Source organism: Tenebrio molitor, chromosome 6 (genome assembly GCF_963966145.1).
Source record: "Tenebrio molitor chromosome 6, icTenMoli1.1, whole genome shotgun sequence".
Taxonomy (NCBI): domain Eukaryota; kingdom Metazoa; phylum Arthropoda; class Insecta; order Coleoptera; family Tenebrionidae; genus Tenebrio; species Tenebrio molitor.
Window position 1 is genome coordinate 18,128,637 of NC_091051.1, and position 25,811 is coordinate 18,154,447.

The 25,811-nt window shown below is 37.5% G+C and overlaps 1 protein-coding gene across 1 annotated transcript; it reads right to left on the minus strand.

Annotated features, from left to right (window-relative positions):
- Positions 1-4,128: 4,128 nt before the first annotated feature.
- LOC138133169 (uncharacterized) lies at positions 4,129-14,398 on the minus strand. Its single transcript, XM_069050965.1, has 6 exons — positions 14,367-14,398; positions 12,918-14,286; positions 9,628-9,724; positions 4,748-5,040; positions 4,506-4,686; positions 4,129-4,446 (listed from the first exon to the last, which is right to left on the minus strand). Exons 1-2 carry the CDS (start codon positions 14,396-14,398, stop codon positions 13,656-13,658), a joined length of 663 nt encoding a protein of 220 aa, XP_068907066.1. The 3' UTR covers positions 4,129-4,446; positions 4,506-4,686; positions 4,748-5,040; positions 9,628-9,724; positions 12,918-13,655.
- Positions 14,399-25,811: the final 11,413 nt, after the last annotated feature.

The window sequence follows — 25,811 nt, forward strand, 5'->3', positions numbered from 1 at the left end:
GGTTGGCCTAACCTTCCGCCAAAATTTGACCTTTAGTGTGTCACAAATATCAAATTATAAAAATGCCTCGAAAAACAAGGAATCTTTTAACCGCTAAATTAAAGCGAGCGTTCATTAAGTGCTTCGAAGAATTTAAAAAACACGATGAACTACGACCAAAACGGCTGTCAACAGTTTTATTTCATAACCCCACGTTTTTCTGACACTTTCAAACACACTAAAAACAAAAGTTGGCGACGTTGTCGGTTGTATTTTCGAGGTAGAATGCAGTGTTGGTGGATTTTTGATTTTGAAACAAATTATAGTTACCTTTGTATTACCCTTGTAAAAATACGAAATGCCGCTCTACAAAAAAAGAAAGGCTAACCTCAAAATATTTATCCAAATTCCAAATGTAATTTATTGCGAAGGGATGATATGAATGCAAAGTTGAGATTGAAATTAAAAAGGAGCTAACAAAAGCAAGTCACTTGAAAGTGGCCACCAACGTTTGTTAATTCAATTTAGTAAATTGTAACAATTGTCAATTCGTTGATGACATTTATTGACAGAACTAATAGTTCGGCAGTTCGGCACTTCGAAAAAAAAAGTAGAGCGGTACAGGAAAATTTACATGTGCAAAAATTCCAAAGGTAACTAGATGTAAATCATTTTATTATTTTATTCCACACTGTACTATCGCGGCCAAAATACTTTGGTCGTCACTTTTTGACACTTCAAATGTAAATAAAGTATTAATGTCAATATACACGACAATTTTAAATTATTCTTGTCAAAAATATGACATCTTCAGTTTTTGATAAATGTAGAATCGTCTTACTTGCTTCTGAAGGTTGTCTAAACCGCGACCATGTTGATCTTTTGCTTTTGGATGCTGCCTCCGCAGCTGGGATTTACCCCGCCCGTATGACACTGACGGATTAAAATAATTTTGACAACAGTAAAAAATAAGGTTAAACATCCTAAAGCTTGCTTTACAATTGAATGTCATTTATGTAACATTGACGACCAAAGTATTTTGGCCGCGATATTAGTGAGTTTGCGCCAAGGCATTTTCCCTTACGGTATAAAGTCATACCGTGCGTTACACTAGTGTTTCCTAGGTTATTTTGATTTTCTACAAATTTTATTGGAGGAACATAACGTTTATTTTTATAATGTAAGGGAAAATCCCATTGCGCAAACACTGTAGTACCTATACCACCGAAAACAACATGGCATGCAAACGACGTGGCACTGATAACAAGGTCAAAAAAGGAATTAGAAAAAGCATTTGGCAAACTGGAAAAGGCTGCCCGAGGGGTTATGGACTGAGAATAAACGAAGAGAAAACGAAGTACTATTGGGAGCATGGAATTTCGGGCAGCAATTTAAATGTCATTTAAAAAAACCCAATGTAGTTTAAGCTTTATTGTCATAAATGTCATAATTAATTTTGACTGGACTTCAAATAAACTGTCACAAATATTATGCACAATTATTTTACATTTTGACTATTGATTTCCAAAATTTAATAAAACACTGTTCAGTTTTCGGAAAATCACATCTAAGCACCTGCACTTTTCAGGATTGATGAATGCAATTTGTGAAAATGATATGTGGCAATAGTGGATATTAAAATGAGGTTATTAATACGTCTAGCACCTAAAGCCTATTTCACATTTTATATCAGTCAAATTTCAAGTCTGCCCGAAATTCCGTGCTCGCAATAGTACCTAATAATGAAGCAGGAAATAACAAGTGACGTACTGACGAACCGTACAGCAAGTTCAGAACAGAAACAAAAAGCTACAACTTTGACTATCTAGGAGTGACAGTCTGCTACGATAACGATGAAGAGCCGGAGATAGACAAGAGAATGAGCAAAGGAAGCAAGGCAATGGGCTCACTAAATAGAATGATAACGTCAAGAGAAATCTCCAGAGAAGCGAAGATCAGGATATACAGGACAGTGGTGAGGCCGGCGGTGGTGTACGGGTGTGAAACCTGGGTGTTAACGAAGAATAGCGAGATAAAACTTGAAGCATGGGAGAGGAAGATGCTGAGGAAAATATTTAAGGGGACGAGAACCGAGGATGGCGAAGAAAAACAAATAGAGAAATAAAGGAACTATACAGGCACAGCGGTATAGTGCAGCATATCAAAGCACAAAGGATAAGGTGGCTAGGTCATGTTGGTGGGATGGCAGAGCAGAGATATGCGAAGAAAGCGCTGCTGGAGAGAGAAGAATGAATGAAGAGGAGGGGAAGACCGAAGAAGAAATGGTTGGAGACAGTAACAGCAGACCTAAGAATTCTGGGCGTAACCGACTGGAGGAAAGCGTCACATGACAGAAATCAATGGAGACAAATTGTTAAGAGGAGTTGTAACTAAGTGGACAGTGTGGTATAGAATATTGAGACTAAGCCATGGGTCTAAATGGCCTGTAGTGCTACAATATACATACATATATCGGGTGTGTCAAAAAGGACGGACACCAAAGAAGGTAGGCAGTTTACGGTAATCATGGAGCATGAAGAAAAAATGTTTTTTTGTTTTGGCCTTTCATTAACGCGCAAGAGTTTTTGGAAGTTACAACTAAAATACCTGAAAATTATATGATTCTGTTATTGATGTGTAGTGTCCGGACAAAATAGTACCGGACAAGTCGACCAGTACAACTGTGCGTAATCCCTCGCTCGCACATAAACACGATTCAGCTGGTTCCCTGTTATTGAAAACGAACCAGCTGAATCGTGTTTATATGTGAGTGGGGTATTACGCAAAGTTGTACTGGTCGACTTGTCCGGTACTATTTCGTCCGGACACTGTTGATGTGGGAACATACCTGTACCTGTCAACTTTCAAAGGTGCTCTCCACAAATATCCAAAAATTCCCTTCCCAAGGACAACTCTGTCTGGAAACTGTTCCCGGTATTCCCGGTACAGTATTTGCGCTTCGATCACGTTGCCATCCGCCACACCCCTCACCGTTCGCGAGCACCATATCCGTTAATTCCACGTTTGTAAAATTTGGGATTTTTAACCGATGTAATAACAAATACACGGTTATTAATACACTGCACCGTAGACCATACGTAGAGCTGCTGCTAATAACTGACCTACGCCAAGCCAACCTCCGATAAGAAGATCCTTTTTTGTCATTGGAAAAGTGTATGAGGCGTGTAAAAGGCGTGTCCACAACTTATTGTCTAAATTGCCATGCCATTTGTTCACGTATTCTTACTTAAAAAAAAAACATATTTTTCCATTGATTTGTTACTAAATTTGTAGAGAAACACTTGTCTGGAATGTCAGGCACTAGAATTGAAAATTTTTTAAAATCTATACCTAGACAAAAACGACGCCTTAACTCAATTGTCCTTTACCACACCTGAATTGTTTTTTGACACATTCACCATTTTGTATAATAAAATTTGTAGTGTTGCTCACCCAAAACTTGAGTTAGCCCAATATGTACCTGCACTACCTGCAGCTACATTTTCCTAGGTTCAGTTTCAGCTATTAGGAAGATTGTTGTGGGAAATTTGTGAGCTGCCGATGCCGATTGAAAATTTTAAAATTAGCTACGAGAGAGTATTGTTATGTTCAAAAAAACTTAATTATATCGTATTGTATCTAAATATGTATTTCACTTTATTAATAATTTTGTTTATTTGATTTTTTAATTTATATTTGAAATAAGTGGACAGGAAAACAATAATAATTACATACTTAACCTAAACAAAACAAATTACGTAAAATAAAAGTATAACAGAAAAATTCTTCCAAAATTGGAGAATTTGGAAAGCTCCCCAAAATGCTGACACCATTACCGCGTTGGATTGCAAGAGAAATCCTTTGTTTCAAATAATATCTTGCTTTAGAATTGTATCTTAGAATCTTATCTTGTCTGGGGAATAAAATTTATGAACAAAATATTTTATTTCTATAGTGTGCTGTTCAAAGAAGTGTATTTTTTAATCGGTTTGAAAACTATAAGAAGCCAATTTATATAATAGTTTTTAATTGTTCTAATATAGCTAAATTCGGACAATGAATGTCGAAGAAGGAAATAAAATCATGCCTGGCGAATCCTGCCCAGAGTCAAAGATGAAGACGATCAAAAACGGGAATCAAATGATAACAAAAAGATTATTATATTATTATTTTTATAGCTTGTTGTTAAAACTTTACACATTTATGTTGAATATGTTTACAATTTCGCTTCACAATCTAGACAAATAAAATCATGTTCCAAGTATTTGCGAAATTTCAATTTCGTTTTACATTTTTCGCATTCAATCTCAATAATGTCATAATCAACTATATCTCCTATTTCTCTTGCTATTACAGAAACTGCCACGGACCCACCAATGCCTCCAGTTATTCCTCCAATGAGTCCACCAATAATGGTGCCAACACCAGGAAAAATTACTGTCCCCAACCCTGTTCCACCCACAGCTCCTATGTCAAACAGTTCAAGATAAACATGCGCGTTTTATAAGGGTAAAAAAAAACAATACCACCGTAACCCCCAAGCCAGCCCCCTCCTTTACCAGCTACGGTTTCCACCGTATTACGTGTTGTTCCCTTCTTATAATCTTCACGTACTGCCAATCCAGTTTGAATTATATCAATAAACAAGGCCACAGGTATTGCTACTTTATTCACAATTTTACAAAATTTTGCCGTGGTTTCCGCTGCCTGTAAATAAATAACGATTAAAAATAATTTAAATCGTTTTAAAAAATGGTTTGAAACATACTGATAATCCACCAGGTGGTAGTTTAAGATGAGGATCTGGCTTTCCAGAAAATCTTGGATTGATATTAATGTGATTAAAATAAACGTTTTTATGAGGTCTATCAAAACGAATTATCGCATTGTTCGTGCCCTTAACTGCCTTGTCAGTAACGCTAACTGCACACGACTTGGATGGATTTAATTTAATTTCATATCTATGACCTCCTACATTTGAAAGTTTGCTTCCTTTTAAGAACTCACTCCACACTTTTACATATTTTTCGGATGTTTTCTTCCCACTGTTCTTTTCTGTTGCTACAATTCCAAAATGTGGATAAGGTTTTTTACACAACACAATTTGAAATAATATTAAATACAGAGTGATCAACAAGGACTGAAGCTGTTGGCAACAATGACAACATAATGAAAATTTCAGTGAAGTTGGTAGCATTACATTTTCAGTTGTCAATTTTGACGGACAAATTTAAACTTCAAAATCAAGTGTCATTTTTGTATCAATTTATTAATGAAAATGGTTTTTACACTAGAGCAAGACATTTTTATTGGTATGGCGTACTTTCGGACTGGAAATTTTGATGCTGCTAACGGTTGGCAGTATTCCACGGAGCACGGACGATACATTGCACCAATTTCAACAAATGTTCCCCGAGCCAGTTGGGCGGCGCGGTAGCTTAGTCGCGTTTAGGCAGCATTGTACGAGATTGGTGCAACGTTACCTACAAACAGGTGATGTGAAAAAGGCAAAACCTACTGGCAGAAGATGTAGTTGAGAATGTTCGAGGTAGAATGGAACAAAACCCTCGAAAGTCAGTGGGAAAGCTTTCACTCCAAACAGGCGTGATTCTTATGTAAAACACACGCATCCAAAGTTCTTTGTTGGGCACGTTTAATGCAGGGCCTAATAATCCTTACCATTAAAAATCACGTCATTCCTTTTCCTTACTTTACAGGCTTGTCATATGGAAGTTGCCTAACCATTTTAAAGAAGAAATTAAAGTTCCAACCTTACAAATTTTCCCGGATCTAATCCCTGCATCCCGCAGACTTTCAACTCGAAAATAATAACGCATAAAACATGTTTCTGTTTCTCAGGAGGGGCATGCGGGCACGGCCTGTCGCTTTTATGAATATCGAAACAGTGGGCCATTATTAAGTACCGCTAATTACATTTTATACTGTTTTTGGTCGTTTTGTACGTATCGTGTTTTAAAACTACCAACTCGTAACATAACCTAAATTTTTTGACATTCGCAACTTGCAGCGGGTGCCAACACTGACGCACAAAAAAATTTCATATTTTGGGAATATTTTGCTGTCATTTGCTGCCAACAGCTTCAGTCCTTGTTGATCACGCTGTACAAAGTGTCTAAAAAAAAAAAAATACATATATCAAGAGTCCTGTACAATTCGAATACATACAGGGTGATTTTGAAAGTTATGCAGATATTTTAATCACGAGCTACTGGCTTCATGTAGAACTCGGAAAAAATATTTAAAAAATTCTTTGAGCTACAATCTTTTTTTAATTGCTTTTAGTTTTCTACGTTGTCCTACAACCTTGTAGGTAAAATTTAGGCACATTTTAAAAATACACCCTTGGATATCATGTTTTATAAAATGTACGCCAATGCGAAGTAACCTATAGCAAATATGCTTTAAAACAAGGAAATCGCATTGGTGTGCGTTTTATACAATATGATATACAGGGTGTATTTTTAAAATGTGCCGAAATTTTACCTACGAGGTTGTTTGACAACGTAGAAGACTAAAAGCAATTAAAAAAATTGTAGCTCAAAAAATAAATGTTTTTTGACAGAATTTTTTAAATATTTTTTTCGAGTTCTATATGAAGCCAGTAGCTCGTGATTAAAATATCTGCACAACTTTCAAAATCACCTGTATGTATTATAAGTAACTAGATACGTATACAGGGTGTTAGGAAATGGTCTCCCAAGAATTTCAGGGTGAGTTTGTGGGGGAAAATGTGGTCGAAAACCTTAATACAATTTTTTCCTAACATAAATGGTTTTCTCAAAAATAAAAATTTTAAATGGTGCCCCACTGTTTGGGAGCTTTTGCACCATTTTATTGTTGTGACAATATAATTCATGTATCACGTGATCATGAATGATCCAATGAAAACGCCTAAAGTCCTTAGTTGCATGGCTATCACAGCGATAATAAAAAACAAAAAAAATATTATCTTATTTACTTTCGTCGTTACGATTTTTGATAGAAATAAATTTGCCAGTTTGACAAATAAATGAATAATTTTGTATTTCATTCATAATATTGTTTCATCGAATATAACACGTGGTATGATTAATCATCGATGATATTAAATTCGTGAAATTGAAGCAGGACATTTCACTCGTCCTTCGGACTCGTGAAATCTCCAGCTGAATTTCACTCATATCATCGATAATAATCATACCACTAGTTATTTATAGCTAATAATTAAATACATAGTTAACCTTTTGTAATGAAAGTCAATTGCTTAGCAAGAGCAACCAAGAACAACAATGCCCTATGTCAGATTTTATAAAGTATCTACTGTCACAATGACGTTTCGGTTTTAAATATTTCCCTCTCATTAAAAACTACTCGTAAACTCTGTCCACTGATAGATTGCTTGACATCGTGGAGGGAGAAAAGACTGGAGATGGCACTAATTCAAATACTTAAGTGTACCGGCCCGCGAAAACTACAGAGTCATAAAAGGTTTCTGAATATAGACGCTAGGCCAATGGCTTCCTTCGCCTTCCTTCCAGGAGCATTGTGCTTCTTTATCTAGCGCATTGTGGACTGGGTCATAAAAGGTTGTTTGCACGTGCTTCTAGAGGGTTCGGATTTTTAACATGGGAAGCATATGAAATGCCATCTCCAGTCTTTTCTCCCTCCACGCTTGACATAAATGTTACTAAAAGTGTTCACTCTACGCTATAAGAAATAGATCCGGCGCGAAATTTAAAAAAATGAGAGAACAGGTTTACACGTGATGTTTTATTATTATTCTGTATGTTTGCACTTAGGAAAGACGAAAGAAAACTTCAGTATAGCAGGGGTAATATATTATAATATATTATTTTTTTCACTACTAGTCTCAGAAGGCGTCATTATTGACTCTCGAACCGACCCCAGAAGTAGAATTTCTCTCCCTAGGTTAATAATATAATAATGAACAGCCGTCACCTAGCAACGAAAGATTTTCTTTGATTTTATTGGTTAACGTAGACAGACGATTTTCAATTTTCATAGCAACCGTTGAAAAATGAGAACTCGGATCGTCGCATCGGACAAACAAATTTAATTAATAATTATTATTAGAAAGGGTTTTAACGGATCTAGTAGTGAAAAAAATAGTATATAAACCACGCTAGAGAAGACAATTTTAAGCCTCGCTTCTTTATTCCCTCGGCTTAAAAAAATGTCTTCTCTACCTTGGCGTATAATATACTATTATTAATACAGGGTATTTCAAGAGTAATAATGTGCCCGATGGATTTAAAAATGCAACGCACAATACATTTTCGAATTTCCGAAAAAAGCTGGCTACAGAAATGAAAATATCCAGCTTTTTTCGGAAATGGCTAAAACAAACAAGAGATTATTTAATATTTAATGCATGAACAAAAATTACCTCTGTATCATTTTCGATGTTTGTAATGTCACTTAAAGTGTTCATTATGCTAGATTCTTGAGGCACGCACTCACTTCACAAATTCAAAGAAATCAACAAAAATCGCAACGGAGGAGATCAAAACAGCAACACGATCAAAACTAATAACTTTTAAAACCAGAGGAACGCAAAACAAAGCTCTAACGATGAAAAATCGCAAATCTAAACGCTTAAATCACTCAAATTTGAAACGTCATATAATTTATTTTTCGCGTGGGTTTTATAACAACCAATGAGAATCAGTGGCGCGAATGCTTCAAAATATTACCAACACAATCTATGATACTTTCTTAATATTTTAATGTTATGGTTTGGGGATTTTGTTATCTAAGGGTATTTAAAAAAATGCATCAGTCGACGTAGTCTACCAGGACTGCATTTTTTATTGACAAACTCAAAGAAAAAATGTTACAAAATCTAGGACTGGTTTACAAATCTATGAGGGGCATGATGACCCACTCAATAGACAGGGACCAATGGCTTAACGTCACTTCCGAATCACGAGATAGAATATAGCCTTTTTGTTTTTAAATTTCGCCCTGCGTCGGAATTGAACCCGCGACCCTCGCGTCCCTGAGCCGAAACGGACTCCCTTAGGCTATATTCTGCCTAAAATTTGTTTCACAGTCTAGGACTGGTTTACAAATCTATGAGGGGCATGATGACCAACTCAATAGACAGGGACCAATGGCTTAACGTGACTGTCGTGACTTCCGAATCACGAGATAGAATATAGCTTTTTTAGTTATCACAGGCAGGAACGGATAAAAAACCATCTTTAAAACCGTATCCCAGGTATTACTCATCTTTTACAACTCGATTAATGATAATCCTTTGCTTAATTATTAAATACACGGTCAAGGTACACCATCGGGAACATGGCAACAAACTCTCCGCCACACATTACGTCAAATTAAGTGAGATGGAAATATTCGTCGCAACCGTTGTCGTTACCTTCTTTATTTTCGAGAACCTTATCGGCGCCTGCAAAGTAGCGCCAAACGGCGAACGCCGAAAACTGGCAAATGAACAGGCCGGAGAGAGAGAGCCCGTGGAGAGAGCCAAGAGTCTCTCTCGACTCTCGAACATCTGACTCTTGATAAACTTTCTTTTATAGGCACTTTGTAGAAAACAATAAAAGTTTACGGAAAGTTGGTGTTAGTTCTAAAAAAATTATCATTTTCAAATAAACTTCTACTTACAGTTATTTTCCATAATGTAGTTAAGTTTTCTTTTTGTACTTATTATTATCAATTCAACTTTCTTTGAGAAATCGACGACTGCATCAACCGTTTGTAACTGAAACACAGCATAATGTCATTCACACTTGACGCATTCGGGTTCGTGGTAGTCTTTCAGGTTATGTTTTTGGGGACTCTTTTCTACTCTCTCTTTCTGAAGTCAAAAAAACAAAAAGCTACGCCGTAAATGACTGCAATACGATCGAATTTTGGTAAATATAAAATTGATCAATGACATCAACGAAGAAATATTGTTTCCAGGATGAAGATTATCTTTATTACAGTTGGTTGCAAAAAAAAAACGGGAAACGAAAATTTTCCTAATGTAAATGTATGGAAAAATTGTAAAAATGTGTCAATTTTATTCTGACAGTTCCCGTTTTTTTTGCAACCAAATGTACCTACTCAAACATTGTGCTAAAGGATCATACATGAGGAGCTCCAGTCGTATTCTTACAAGAACTAGAGTAAATGTTCGAAATGTGTGCCTTCAGCTTTCAAACATAATGTTACTCTTCATATTTTCAAATGACCTTTACAAAGTTGGGACATCAATTAAATTGCAGTTATCAGTAATTAATATCTGTTCACGTTGGATTGAACATTAGTGGTGCAAATCAGAGAACACCGCAATGTACACCCAAAATAGAGCTGACAACATTGTACACTTTTGACATAGGGTGAAAAATCTCATCATATAAAAATTGAGGTTAATAGAGATATTAGTAGCGCAGCATGTTAATAAAATTAATAACAACTAATTTAAGAGCTTAATAAATGTCTTACTTTGCGAGGCATTTTTAATAACACGTTCAAATTTTAGCTGCGAGTTTGCGTACTTTCAAGGACATTAAAAATGACAAACGTTGGCTCGTGCCAACTCTCATGATCGATGACGCAGAAACCAAAATGCGTACCGAAGCGTCTGTACCACAGATCAATAACGTCTGTACTATTCGAACTGAAAACATCGGTACCATTTTGTCATGCTTTACAGATTTGTGAGCTAATTTATGTCGATATTTATTTGGCGAGAAGCCGACAAGTCCTTAGATAATGTCGGACATTCTAATCCAAATCCTTGAACAGTGTAAAATGCAAATTTGCAGTCACCCTGAAAATTTGAACTAAACGACCAACGTTTTTACGTTTCACTTATCAAAATTGGGCTCCGCCTTCGCGCAGCTTTTGTCAAGGTGTACGATCATGACAGTTGGCACAAGCTCAGCCAATAGATATCATTAAATTCCCTAAATTTAGTAAAATTTTATATTTACAAACCTAAATCAACAGGTCGTGGTTCTATGATTAAAAAATAAACTATATTTATACTCGAAATGTTTTGGATATGGATTGTCAAACTCAAGGTCGCTTAAAACTTATGATTGAACTGTACATTAGTGAGATCTGTCATAAATTCCAATAACCTTATTGGCGCGCCTAGTTACTTTTGCTGGTAGTGCCAACTTAACGACAAGTCCCCAATTCACATCTATAACGTTCCGACCGTAGATTTGCTTGCTTCTTTCGTGTACCAACCGTACGCAATCAAATGTGGTAACAACAGTAACAGTACACAACAAAAGGACCAATTACGTTTGTTTCGGAGGCGGCAATTTGAATTCAACCTGGGGTATTATAGTGCTTGTATCTTCCTAAGGAATTCTGACTTAAGCCCTGAATAAACTAAACAAAGACCCTACTTAAAGAAATTTATTGCCATATTGTGCCTGTCAATCACTAGACGGTCTCCGACAAATATTTTGAGTACTACCCCAGGTAATTCTTTTCTCCGAGACCGCCTAGTGATTGACAGGTACAATATCACAGTAATTTCTTTAAGTAGGGTTTTTGTTCGGTTTATTTATGACTTAAGTCAGAATTCCTTAGTAAGATACAAGCACTATACAGTGTTTTTAGAATTTGCGTTTATAATACGTCTATAAACGTCAGTCAGTAGGAGTCGTTTATGGCTTTATATAAGTACACTGTACTTTAATGAAATTTTTATCAATAATTCAGTGTATTACACCAAAAAACTTCCAATATTGATGTTCAAACTCTACTTTCTAACATCTGTTGCAGATGTAGTTGCATCCGTTACCTTGAATTACCAATTAATACGAAATTCCCTAGAATTTGAAAATTTATTTTTTTTATTTAAAAATTAAAACAAAGGTGCAAATTCTAAAAAAATAACATAAAAAACTGGTTTTATAAGGGTAGTGGCTCACTCGTCCCATACGTCCCCTACGGGTCGTTTTCTACACCTGGGACTCGTGCGCCAAATCAACCCTTATAAAACTCGTTCTTTAATATACTATTTGAAGTGTCTATAGTAATATACTGTACCAGTATTCTTTGCCCGCGATTGTACTTACATGTGACAGAGCCCCCCTTGTCAACGAGTCACGAGCCGCCACTGTTGTAAACAAACAGTTTCGTATTTGACGACGTGTAAAATCGGCTTTTTGAAAGTAAGAAATTCAAATTGTTAAAAAAAAAGAGTGATAATCGGGGAGGTGTTTGCTGTTACTAGATATTTATAAACGCTGTTCAAAATTGAAAAAACCATTGTGGTAAAGTTTGTCCAGCGAGAGATTGGTTGACATAAGAGTCATTAAATTCTACGTAGAGAAAGTACTATCTAGCGCACGTAAAATTTGAAATATATCCTTCAAACAGTAACATTTTTGTCCTGAAATTATGGTCTCATTATTAGTATTCTAGTACATTTTGTAGTGTTGGGTTAATTTAACATAATTTAAAATCTCCCAATCTCTCACTGGGCGAAGTATACAAATAACACATTTCTCATTACATTTCCTATTACTTGTGACAGTGACAGATAAGTCATTTGCACCACATTGGTTTTTTGATTTTTGAACAGCGTTTAGTTACTAAAGTTTGTCTAAACATAAGTGAATTTTACGGTTTTAACAACTAAAATACTTTATGAGGGATGTTGTAAAAGTGGGAATAACCGAATCTGCAGCTTTTCGTTTAACAAAGACAGGCACGCGTTGCAAAATTTACGACAGGGTAGCTAAATATTCTGTTGTGATGGATTTGTCGTGAAGAACCCTAAAATCCCTCATAAAGTACTTTAGATGTTAAAACCATAAAATTCACTTATGTTTAGACAAACTTTAGATATTTGTCTTTTTGATCGGTGAAAAATTAACCTACTTTACAGTTTACACGTGTCTGTTGTAGCTAGATCGATAATGGCGGATCTTGATCTTTCTTACCCAAGAACAGTATAGTCCTGTGGAGTACTTTGTTGGTCCGGAATGAATGAGACGGCTTGATGCGTGGTTTGAGTTTAATGTAACAACAATAACAAGTAACGATAACAAAAGATAACAATGAATGACAAAATGGTGAACGGCGTGGTTGGTGGTGCCGTGGTTGAAGTTGATCGGCGAGAGAGCGAGTCTAAGGGATGCGACGTCTTTTATCCCTTCGGTTTGGCTCCCCCTAGTGTCGATACGTGCGTGTTGTGGTGCGTCGATAGAGGTCGCCACAGTACTCCCCCCTCAGTGGCTGCGTTCTCTCGAAGATGTGAAGTTGAGCGCCGCGACGGCTGCATCGTGAGGGGACGCAGTCACGAAAGCAGATTGAGGATTTCGTTGGCAGGCGTGTGCGAAGTGGTTCAGGCCCTGGTCGTTGACGAAGCTGAGGGACATGCCGAACCCGCGTGTGCGAAGTGGTTCAGGCCCTGCTTGTTGCGAGACGGAGGGACGTGCCGAACCCGGAGATGCAGCGAGCTGCCAAGGTTGATGCGACGGAGGTTGCGTCGATGTTGCTGTGATTCGGCCATACGAAGCGATCTGAAACAAACTTAGTAATGGCGCGAATGCGTGGATGAGGTTGTGTTGTCGTTGGCGATGACTCGGTCGTCGGCTTCTTGCTCGATGTTGCGGGCGCGAAAGTCGATGGCCAAGGAGATGCTTTCGGAGCATGACACGGCGTCGGCGGGAGCGTTCTCAGAGTTTGGTGCGTTTGTACCTCCTGGCGTCTGCGATGGACTGGATTCCAGCGTGTGGGGAAGATGAAGGTGTCTGGTCGCGGTGTACACAGCGTGGTGCTCGCGGTCGTATACACGGCTTGATGTCGGCGTCCATGTGGGTTGCAGTTGATGTGCCGAGGCGATGGTTGCTTGGTTTGGCGAGCGCGTTGCTCGTGGTGAATGTGTTGGTGAGCGCGTTGCTCGTGCTGAATGTGCTGGCGAGCGCGTTGCTGGAGCCGTTCGTGATGGAGAACGCGTGGCTCGTGCTAAATGTGTTGGCGAGCGCGTTGCTCGTGCCGTTTGTGATGGCGAGCGCGTTGCTCGTGCTGCATGTGTTGGCGAGCGCGTTGCTCGTGTTGAATGTGTTGGCGAGCGCGTTGCTCGTGCTGAATGTGCTGGCGAGCGCGTTGCTCGAGCCGTTTGTGATGGCGAGCGCGTGGCTCGTGCTGATTGTGGTGGCGAGCGCGTGCTCTGCCGTTTGTGATGAGCGGTGGGTACGATGGTCGGTGAGGCCGACGATGTCGTTCCCGTCGCTGTGGTGGTCGTAGCGATTTGTCTGGTGGAGGCTTGCATCCTGCTTGTTGAGATTCGGTGACCCGGGTACTCCACTTCCGACTCACCGAAACGTGGGGTTCACTGCCACGATGAGGGCTCGTGGTCGAGTGGAAGCCGTCTCCAGCGGTCGCACGTGTTGGTTTGCTCTTCGCCGACCGGTGCCATTGTCTGATGTTGTACTCAACTTGTGGGGTGCACGTGGTGCTGATTGTTTGCTCCGGATCGTCGGGGGTCAGAAGTTTGTTGCCTCGTGGTCTTCCGGATTGTCGGGGGTGGAAGTTGTTGCCTCGTGGTCTTCCGGATCGTCGGGGTCACTAATTGTGGTGTTGCTTCGTGGTCTTCCGGATCGTCGGGGTCACCAATTGTGGAGTACTTTGTTGGTCCGGAATGAATGAGACGGCTTGATGCGTGGTTTGAGTTTAATGTAACAACAATAACAAGTAACGATAACAAAAGATAACAATGAATGACAAAATGGTGAACGGCGTGGTTGGTGGTGCCGTGGTTGAAGTTGATCGGCGAGAGAGCGAGTCTAAGGGATGCGACGTCTTTTATCCCTTCGGTTTGGCTCCCCCTAGTGTCGATACGTGCGTGTTGTGGTGCGTCGATAGAGGTCGCCACAGTCCGGACAAAATAAATGTCAATCCTGACTTTATTAAGTCAAATTATTTAACAGCATGTTCAAATAAAAATGTAAAGATAACAATTGTAAAGATTTATGATGGGGAACAGATGGTTATCTACCACCGAAGTTGCAGGTAGAATTTCAAAAACTCGCTGTATTTATACACCTGCTTCTTTTCGAGAACGACCTACCATAAATTTTTATTTACGTTATCATGTTAAATAGTTTGATTTAATAATTTATTTTGTCCGGACTATATACCTAAAGTTCTCCCAGAGCTGCAGCGGTTTTATGGCAGGGTACTATTGTATAAACGTTAACAACACCGACAATAGGTTTAAACCACAAGTACAACCCCTAATCGTAAATTCGTCCAAGTACTACCCTGTAAACTGACAGGTATAGAACGAAAATGATGATTGACAGGGGTCTGTTTATGTCGCGTATCGGACTGCTAGATGCCATAAGGCATGCGTTCGCCAACGTCTCGAGCAGAACCGATCGCTTGTGATGTCACTGCGTTGTGAAAATTGTTACGGCCGGTTTCATAATGTATTTTAAAAGCGGTTTTAAATTTAAAACCACCTTTAACTAAAAATTGTGTTTCATATTCATTAAAGGCGTCTTTAAATCCTTAAAACCCCCTTTAACTTTAAAAGCTCGTTGTCTGCCTTTTATCTCGTTAAAGGTGGATTTAAATGGGGAACATAACCTCAATTACATGACAAGTGACATTTCGCTAGGCTAGTGCATTGCCACAAATTGCTGCTTTTTTTTGTGAATTAGTAGGTACTTACCGAATAATTAAATCAACATTTCGGAAACTTATAGGTATTCAGAAAATAAAGATATTCCATGAATTCATTAGTTTTTATTGCTCAATTGTTTTCTTCCTAATTCAATCTAAGTCTAATAGGTAACAGTTTTTTCCTTTCATGTTCTTCTCTTTCCTCTCTTCTCTTTAAGTGTAGGATCTTATTTTATACAAGTTTTGTTTTAGATTTATAAAATTCCTCCTTCACTTGAAAGGTTGGATTTGGCATTTTTGGTCGCAATCTTTTATTAATCGGATGTTTTAATTTGGCGCTGCAAAATGTAAAATGCAGAATGTAAACAAAAATTAAAATACTTACTCGAAATACAATTCAAAGTCCGAGGGAAACAGTTGCGAGTTACCAAAACTTTCAAACGTTTACTGTAAAATTCCCTAGAATTCCCTAGGAAAATGACTACGTACACACGGTGAATGATTCGTTTTCGAACTAATGCAAATTTTAACTAATGTTTCGATAGTCCGTGTTTATGAAATGCAGTCTCCTTTATTTTAGATTTAAAGTCGCATTTACCTTAAAGGCGCATTTTATTAAAGGAGACTTTAGGGTCGCATTATGAAACCGGCCGTTAGTTCTGTTTCTCTTGGACATTTCTATTTATCCTGAACAGTGTACTTATAGTGTATTATACGAGTGTATTTATCTTAAATGTAATTTTCATATGAAAACAGTTTATTTGAGTTTCGTTAGTGACTTTTTCTACTTTGGGTTCCTACTGATGCTATTACGATACTGTTTTGCGTATCGTAATAGGAAAAGGCGTGATATAATAATACATAATACTAAAAATAGTGAAATTTAATTTTTTAATTTTGACGGATACTGTGGTGTCGCGGCAGACCGCAGACGTGACCTTGGATGGAATCCTTCAACTTCAACGGTTTTAAATTTTAAATTTTTTTTTTTTTTCATTGAAAAAGTGGCAAAGTAGCAAAAATACTGTATGACATCTCGTTTATAAGGCATTTTATCGCACTTACTCCTTTAGGGCACTCCTCGCAAGCTCGTCGTGGCCTAAAACCGTGCGTGCCATAAAATGCTTCTTATAAGACTCGTATCATAATATACTATTAAAGCTTGTGTGTTTAGACGCTAATTTTTTTGTTTTCTACAAAAACGGACATGTTATTTTCTACTTAGTAGAGTTTATTATTTTAGCTTTAGAGGTAATTAAACAATAAAGTCATTTTAATTGTGCAAACGCTTCATTTCTTTTTTTAATATAGTGCAAGAAGGGTAGAATCTGAAAACATGCCTGGCACAAGATGTGCGGTGTATGGATGTAATAACACCTATATTAAGCAAAAAGAGATTGCCGAAAAATTTTCATGTCATCGCTTTCCTAAAGCTAGAGACCTTGTGTCGCAAACTATCAGAAAAGAGTGGACTGTTCGTTGTAAAAGGGAAGACGAAGACAAATTAAATCCAGATACTAGTTATATCTGTTCCGTTCATTTCACAGAAAATGATTACGAAAGAGACTTACAAAATGAGGTAAGTTTTATACCTAACATAGGTTTTATTGTTGTGTTTTTATATCAGTTTCTGCCTCAAATATTATTTCTCAACTTATTAATATTAATTTAGGTTTACCTTTGCGAAGAAATTTGGAAAAGACTGCCGTTCCTACTCGAAATTTGTATAATCAAAAGCCAGTAACAGAGGCCAGTACTTCTAGGAGTAAGAGGCTTTCTGGAAGAAAAACAAAACAGGAAGTATCTAAACTTTTAGAACTCATCTTTGATAGATACTGAGCATTTAATTGAGGATCATCCTAATCCAGAACCTCCCTCTTCTCATGCCCAAGATTTGAATTATGAGCAAAATATAGGGAAATACTCGATAAATATAATGATACTCCTTGCTAAAAACCAGTAGTAACAAAAAGGATAAAAAGATAAAAATCCTTAATGACCAGCTAAGGTATTTTAAATACAAATATTACAGATCTTCAACATCTAACAAATCTGAAATGGTTTCCACTCTGTTAAAAACTGTCCTTACCCAAAATCAAATTGATTTATTGTCGCGCCCGAAACTTCTGTATTTGCTCAGCTCAATCATTTATTCATGAGTCATATCTCAATTCACCGGACGAAAGCCAAATCTCACTGAGTAAAATATCCACCAACGTCTTTATTAAATTCACTGATTTATTCACACTATTTGTTGGGAGGTTGGGACCAAACGCCACCACACTCGATTATTTGTTAAATAAAATTTAAGTGAAGTGTGTTTCATCGTTTTAATTCTATTTTCTGAAAAACTTTCCAAAGGTACGGCCTCTCGTTAGAACCTAATTAGGTTAAATAATAAACAAAACACAACGTAGGACCCATAAATATTTCTTTTCTCATTATTTTTGTTTCGTATTTTTCCGCGAGAAACATTCTAATAAAATAGTCTGTGAATATCCAATAGGAGGATAGCGTCCACCTCTCTGAAACACAAGTATTTTCAGAATCTACGCTGCAAATGTTCAATACTAGCAATGTGAACAGCATGATGAGGAAACCAAACAATCGACGCATATTCAAGTTTACTTCTGACAAATGATTGAAAAAAGTGTATTAATGTGGAGATATTAGAGAAATCTCTGGTATTCCTAATAATATAGCCATAGGTCTTCCAGGAATTTTTTATAACAGAGTTGATGTGGCCTGTAAAAGACAGCTTATTATCAAACAGCACTCCCAAGTCAGAAACCAATTCAGGTCTCTCCAAAACAGCACCATCAATATTATAATCAAATTCAATCTTTTGTTTTTTATTACAACACAATATTTAACTGAAGGCTCTTTTCGTATGCATCAAGTGGAGATTAAATCAATATTATCCTGCAACCTGACACAATCACCAACTTCTCTAATAGACGTAAAAATCTTCATATCATCTGCGTACAGCAAACAGGATACTGAAAGATCCTCAATTATGTCATTAATAAAAATATTGAAGAGTAGCGGTCCCAACACAGATCCTTGAGGCACACCAGAGGGGCAATCAAAAACATTAGAACGATGTCCATGAACACTAACAAACTGCTTACGACCACTCAGGTAAGAATACAAAAAATTTAAAAGTTAGAAGAGCAACCCAATGTCCAGCTTTCTGACAAGGATTTCATGGTCCAGCCTATCAAAAGCTTTTGAAAAATCAGTATATATCACATCAGTTTGGAGGCCCAGATCCATTGAATTAGCTACATACTGTGTGAAAGTACATAAATTGGATATCGTTGACCTACCTCTCACAAAGCCATGTTGTGCCTCTGAGATATAACTTTTAAAATGAAAAGACAAGTTATCTGATATTATGAATTCAAATACTTAAGAAAAATTGCTACAGATCGAAACAGGCCGATAATTTTCAATACAACTCCGATCCCCTTTCTTAAAAACCAGCACAACCCTTGCAGTTTTCCAAATTGCAGGAAACGCATTAGTCTTCAAACACAAGTTGAAAATCACTACCAAAGGAGAAACGAAAGCCTCAACACATTCACGGATTAGAAATGATGGGATCATATCAGGACCAGCTGTGAATTTCAACTTAAGTTTGGATATTGCATTCAAAACATCTTGTTTGTTAACAGCATTTAAGAAGAAATTACAAGATGTATTCCATTCTTCAACAGATGACCCTAGACTGAAGCTTTTTCACAATAAGCAGTCTCAAAATAATTAGCAAAAGCTCCCGTAATCTCATCAGCGCCAGAAACTTCCGCTCCCGAAAAAGTCATATTAAGAGGAATACCAGTACCGTTCTATTTGAATTTGACGAACTGCCAGAACTTATTAGGATCTCTCTTTATGTCAGCCTCAACTTTAGCAATGTGTTGATCATACTGCCTTTTAATATCACCTGTAATATCTCGACGTAACATTCTAAATTTCTCCAGATCACACAGTTTGCCAGATACCTACCCTAAATTTCTTCAATATTCTGTGTTTCAGCATAATTTTCTTAATAAGCTCATACGAAAACCAAGGCGGATAACCCTCAAGAAAAGACCAATCTATAAGAAGAAGTGCGTTACGCACCATCTCCATATCAACTGCCCTAAAATTAAAATTATCACCATCACCCCTGGTCACACTACAATGTAAATTCGACAGAACCAAATCGAGTAGCCGATCATTATCATTAGTAATAGAGTTATGCTGCTGAATAGGTAACTCACTTAAAATATGAAAAATCGGAACTGCATTATCCCGTAGTTGATCTAAATTCAAAAAGGTAATGTATTCAGTGACATTAAAATCACCCAAGAAAATTATTTTAGAACCATGCAGAAACCGCAAGGAAAGGAAAGCATAAGAAAGTTAATGATATCTATGCAAAGTCAGACCAGGAGGAATATATACAAGACAAATGTAGATAGTGGAGTTAACATTATGAATCTTAACACAAATGAAATCAATTTCCGGTAAATTATCAAAGGCTAAATCTACACCATCAGCTTCACTGACAATGTAGATCTAACAGCCAGAGCAACACCACCACCTCTGGACTGAAAAGTTATACTAAAATTACGATCGTTTCTGAACACAATATAATCAGAGGAAAACAATTCGGTAGATAATACATCGTCTTTTAACCATGTTTCCGTCACAGCAACCACGTCAACATCAAGAACAGATACAGCATTATAAAATTGCACCAATTTGGTGTTAAGGTCACGTACATTTTGATAAAATATTGATAAAGTGTCTATTATTTTATCACGCTGATTGGAAGAAAGATTAGTTAGTCACTTATCAGAGCTATCACCAGCCACAGAGTGCTGTCCATCAGAAATTTTGCTCACAGGCAGCTCAGTTGTCATGCCAAACAGATTTTCTTTGAATTTCGCCGTGGCAAGTTTGAAAACAAAACATTTCTCATGCTCGAATGATGCATGATTACAGTCAATATCTAATTTTGCGACATGCCAATGTTCTTACAGTTGCGGCATTTTTTATAGCCCAAAATCTATGCAAATTGACGACAGACCCATCAGTGATTAGGTACACTCGGATTTTGCTTCCTGAAGTAGTCAAGAAATTCGGAATTACCAATATCCTCAGATATGCCCACAATTCTAAGACGAGGCAGAACCGGAGCCAACTTCTTAATGTCATATTTAGCTGACAATTTCGTTTCAGCAACTTTTATAAGTTTATCTCCCTCCATCTTCTCTCCCAGAACAACCAATAATTAACCCACCATTTGAAGCCACCTTTACTCTAGTAATGTCAATATTTTCATGCAATGGATTAATTGATTTCAAGATTTCAGACTTCGTCTGTATTATAAACTTGGCTTGAAGATGACATTGTTTTCAGAAGACTGTTGAACCTTAGCAGCAAAAGACGTCGATGGTTGTACCTCATGTGGTATTGCACCAGATTTCTGCAATTTAGAAATTTCATCTCGAAGCATTATTAACAAAATACATTATCTTCTAAAGGAACAGTCGGATCAATTGGAGACAAAGGAGAGCACTGAAAAACGCTTTCATAATTCGAACACAATAACTTCAAGTGAGAAGATCTTCTATGAATGCGAAGCAGGAGTTGAGCCTTTTCAGGTGCGACATCCATACAGTTGATGTGTGAGTGAGACTTACAAAGATCACATCTAATGCCTGTACTTTCATCCACCTCCATTTTACACCCAGGACACGCAGATTTCAAAACATCCTTAGGATTATCCGCAACTAAAGGAGGTTTCTTACGAACCATGATACTGGATAGTCTGGCAACCTGAAAGGCTAGCGAGGTGCTTAAACTAGCAACACCCTTCCAAACGTAACAGACTATTTGTACAAAATTATTATAACAAGTTATAATACCGCCAGCAAGAATTAACACACAGCCAGTCGCTTATCGCGCACTGGCTGATAAACTGAAGTACAAAAACAATTGTTATTATTGAAAAAATTAAAGCGAAAACTTCAATTCAAACACAATCAATAGAAAAAGCCTACCTTCAATTCACTTATCAAGCACTTTGCAAAACGAGCTATATTAATTTATCAGTCTAATACCTGTTCACGTTGGGAAGAACAGTTGTGGTACTATGACAATTCATATGAAAGTTAATGCCAAATGTGTGCGATTTGCACCACTAATGTTCAATCCAACGTGAACAGGATTGACCCAATCTCCTACCTGGTTTCTTAACATTTCTTAATTAATTTGTTAGGAAGTGTAATATCCCAGTTTGAATTCAAACTGCCACCGCCGAAAAAAGGTCACCAGCCAAAAGAAACTAGGAGCGGATGCAGCGACACGTGCGGCTCTTTTGCGAAGTTGGGATCACTGTATAGCAAGGAGGTTAAAGTAAGAGGAGGGAAAGCAAGTTTGAAAAAGTGATGCCACCAGCCAAATCGTGCAGAACCATAAAAGGTTGCTAAACAAGGGTGGTTGGTGGGGATGGTACCAGTGGCGTATAAATGACGGGGCGCACAGATGCATTTATTGTAATTTGTAACATAAAGTACATGAAAAAAATTAACAAAAATAAAAGAAGTAAATTTATAATTCAGAAAAAACTATAAGTACATGACGGGGCGCACTGGAGCATTTGTTGTAACATAAAAACGCTTAACACCTTGTTGCGGGGGTTAAAGGAACGCCACTGGCGTCAAAGCGATGCGATACCCGGTGGGCCGTTCAAGGACGTTCGCGGTCATAAAAGGTTGCTGGAGAAGGAACGATTGGCATCACTTTCAATGCATTACCAGCATAGGGCGCTTTCCCTCCTCTTACTTTAACCTCCTTGCTGTATAGTAGGGGGTAGGAATTTTTTTGGGGATGCCATTTTGAAAAAGAAACCCTCTCTCGATCTTTAGCTCTCGAAGTGAACGGTTGTGTTTTCTGTTATGTCATTTTATTTAAAAATTGAGTGTTTGTTAGTACCATCCTCATCGTCCATTTTGTTTACTGTCGAAATCAAATCAAAGGCACGACGCGATTTCCACATGTGACGCAGAAAGTTGCGCGGTTTAATCAAGGTAGTAGGTATTATTTACATTACCACACATGTTTCGAAGGTATGCTTTGTTTATTTATGTATTTCGATCATGCACGGTAAGGTAGTTGTGGGGAGCGGGAAAAACTCGTTTAAATTACCACACGTGGCATCAGGCATGTTTGTTTCTTTGTTAATTCCGATGATGTACGGCCAAATGAAGTAATAATCAGGGGGTTTCATATAAGCGGGTGAGATCTTGGGGCGTTGTGTAACACGTGGTCAGAGCGCGTGGGATGGTGAACGGTAGTCCATTTCGGGAACATTTGGCGCAAGGAAAAGCGTGTTTGGCCGAAAGTAGGCTGTAGACTCGGGGGCAGTTTGACCACGTTGCAATGAAAAACGAGAGCCTACCAAGGGGGCCTTCTGGGGTTGCCGGCATGGGGACCGCGAGGCTTCTCCATGAAGCGTGACCCTGGCCGTGGAGCTTCTCACCGCCTCGGTGGAAGGCCTCTGTTTCAACTGGTGTAGGGACCGCAAGGGTGTTTCGGAGGACACAAACCGGGGCACTGCACCCATAACGAGTTAGGTGTCGCAGGGACTTGGACGAATGCGTCGTAGTATAGTGCTTGTAACTTCCTAAGGAATTCTGACTTAAACCCTAAATAAACCGAACAAAGACCCTACTTAAAGAAATTTATTGTCATATTGTGCCTGTCAATCACTAGAGTGTCTCCGACAAATATTTTGAGTACTACCCCAGGTAATTTTTTTCTCCGAGGCCGGCTAGTGATTGACAGGTACAATATCACAATAAATTTCTTTAAGTAGGGTCTTTGTTCGGTTTATTTATGACTTAAGCCAAAATTCCTTAGGAAGATAAAAATACTATAGGTCAGAGACTCATAGATCGGGGGGCGAGAACTAGGTTAACTTCACGAGAGTAAACCACGTGTTACGCGAGGAGGTAGGAGAGCGAGAGCGTAGTATTCAGTTAGGGCCTTCATTATTGTTAATTTGAGTTTTGTTTATTCATTCTTATGTCCTGTTTGTATAAAAATTTAATGATTAGAAAAGATTATGGTGTGGCATCGTTTGTGAATGAGTTTTGGAGGTTTTACTCATCCCATTTACAGTGGTTGTTATTATTTTCATGTTTTTAGTTTCTCGATATCGTGTTGTTCATTCTTGTTGTATTTGTTGTGTTTTGTTCAATCTCATGGCTAGTGTTCATAAATTGTGTTATGTAGATATTTCTTTGTCTGCTTTACATCAAACATGAAAACGAGGTCGTATTTATTCGTATATTTGCAAATTAAATACAGGCGTCTTTCCACCAATTTATGTATTTTCATTTCGAAGTTTGTCCACCCTGCAGGTCCGCCATTTGCATCTCGAGCTAGTCTTCCGCCATTTTGTATAAAACACACAACATAGGGGTTTCCTAGGGTTTTTACCGTTTCTATGACGATCACGACTTGGCCGTTTGTTCATTTTCCCGGATTTTTATTTGATTTTTCGAATATTTGAATTTGCGCGGCAGGGTTGCTTCGACTACAAAATTCGACACTTTTAAAAATAATTAATCGTCTATCAAGTATCAAGCAGTTTTAATTTGGATATATTTTATAAGTCTGTTTTGCAATTATGTACAAGTTTCTTGATTAAATCTTATTTATTCACTTCAGCTTTCAAAATATGTCAGATTCATTTAATTAATTTTCCGTTGACCGCTTGTTAATTTCAATATTAATGAATTCTTTTGTCTAAATTATAGTGTATTAATGGACCTCATTAATACACTATTTTTCATTAATCAATAATTTTTGCGATTTTGACGTTTTGATTAAATTTTGATGTATAAACAACCTCGAACATGTATTGTTTGCACTTACCAACACTGCAGCAGGGTTTTCTATATTTTATAGCTCCACAACTGCACAATTACAAATTCACTTTTTCAAAAACCGACATTTTTGGTTATAATTCGCATGTCATATTTTTCAAAGGTAACTAGGTTTCCGTAGCAACCGTGATTTTTACGTGAAATTGAATGTGCATGGAGTTGACGTCTTCTGACACTCTTTCTGGAAAAGTGAATAGAAAGTGTTGAAAAATTTAAAAATGGCCTACCCTGAGGACAAAAAAAGAATGAAGGTATTTATAAAGTCTCATCTTTATGGAAAAAGATGAAATTGGTTTTGATTTGGCTTTAATTTCAAAATTTGTCACCAAAAAAAAAAAGTTTGCGGTCAACGAAAAATGTTTGTAATCAACTCTTTTGTTAATGGGCGATTAATAATCTCAACTATTAAAGCCACTCACTCGCTACACTCGTTCGTGCTTTAAACAGTTTCGATTATTAATCGCCTTCATTAACAAACTAGTTTATTAAATAACTATTAATAAATGATTTGTTAAAATTCGAGTTAGGAATTTCAAATGATTTCGCTAGTTCACTTTATCGTCAGCGAAGATAATAACTTTGCCGCTCGTCAGATGCCATGGCAATGAAATGACACAGCATTGTTACGATCCCCAATTGGGGGAAGGGAGGATCTCTCGCGGGAAGTCCCGGCATAGGGGTCCATCTTGCCGGAGTGAGACGAGGAGATCCGAGTAGGGGATCGTGTGGTAGACGGGAAAATGACTGCTGACTTGCCGAACAAAGTAAACCTGTGGTAAAGCTATTAACCGTTGCGATTTGTCTTTTTGGTGTCGGGCGCTAACAAGCATCATCAATCAAGTAGTATTATGTCATATTTTACTGATGTTTGACCAAAACAGTAGGGAGTAAAATAATAAGTCATAAAGCTCCACATAACAAAAACATGTTGCCAATTGTACATTAATCAAGTACCTACTCAAATTTTAACTTATAAACAATGGACAATAAAAAAAACTGTTATTATGCGTTTATTAAATCAATTTCGTTTATCGTCACAAAAATATGTATTATTTGTATAATTTGTTAAAAGTTTACACTTGAGGACATTTATGTTGAATATGTTTACAATTTCTTTTTACAATCTGGACAAATAAAATCATGATCCAAGTAAATTCGAACTTTGAATTTCGTTTTACATTTTTCGCATTCAATCTCAATAATGTCATAATCAGCTACATCACCAATTTCTCTTGTTATTGCAGAAACTGCCACGGATCC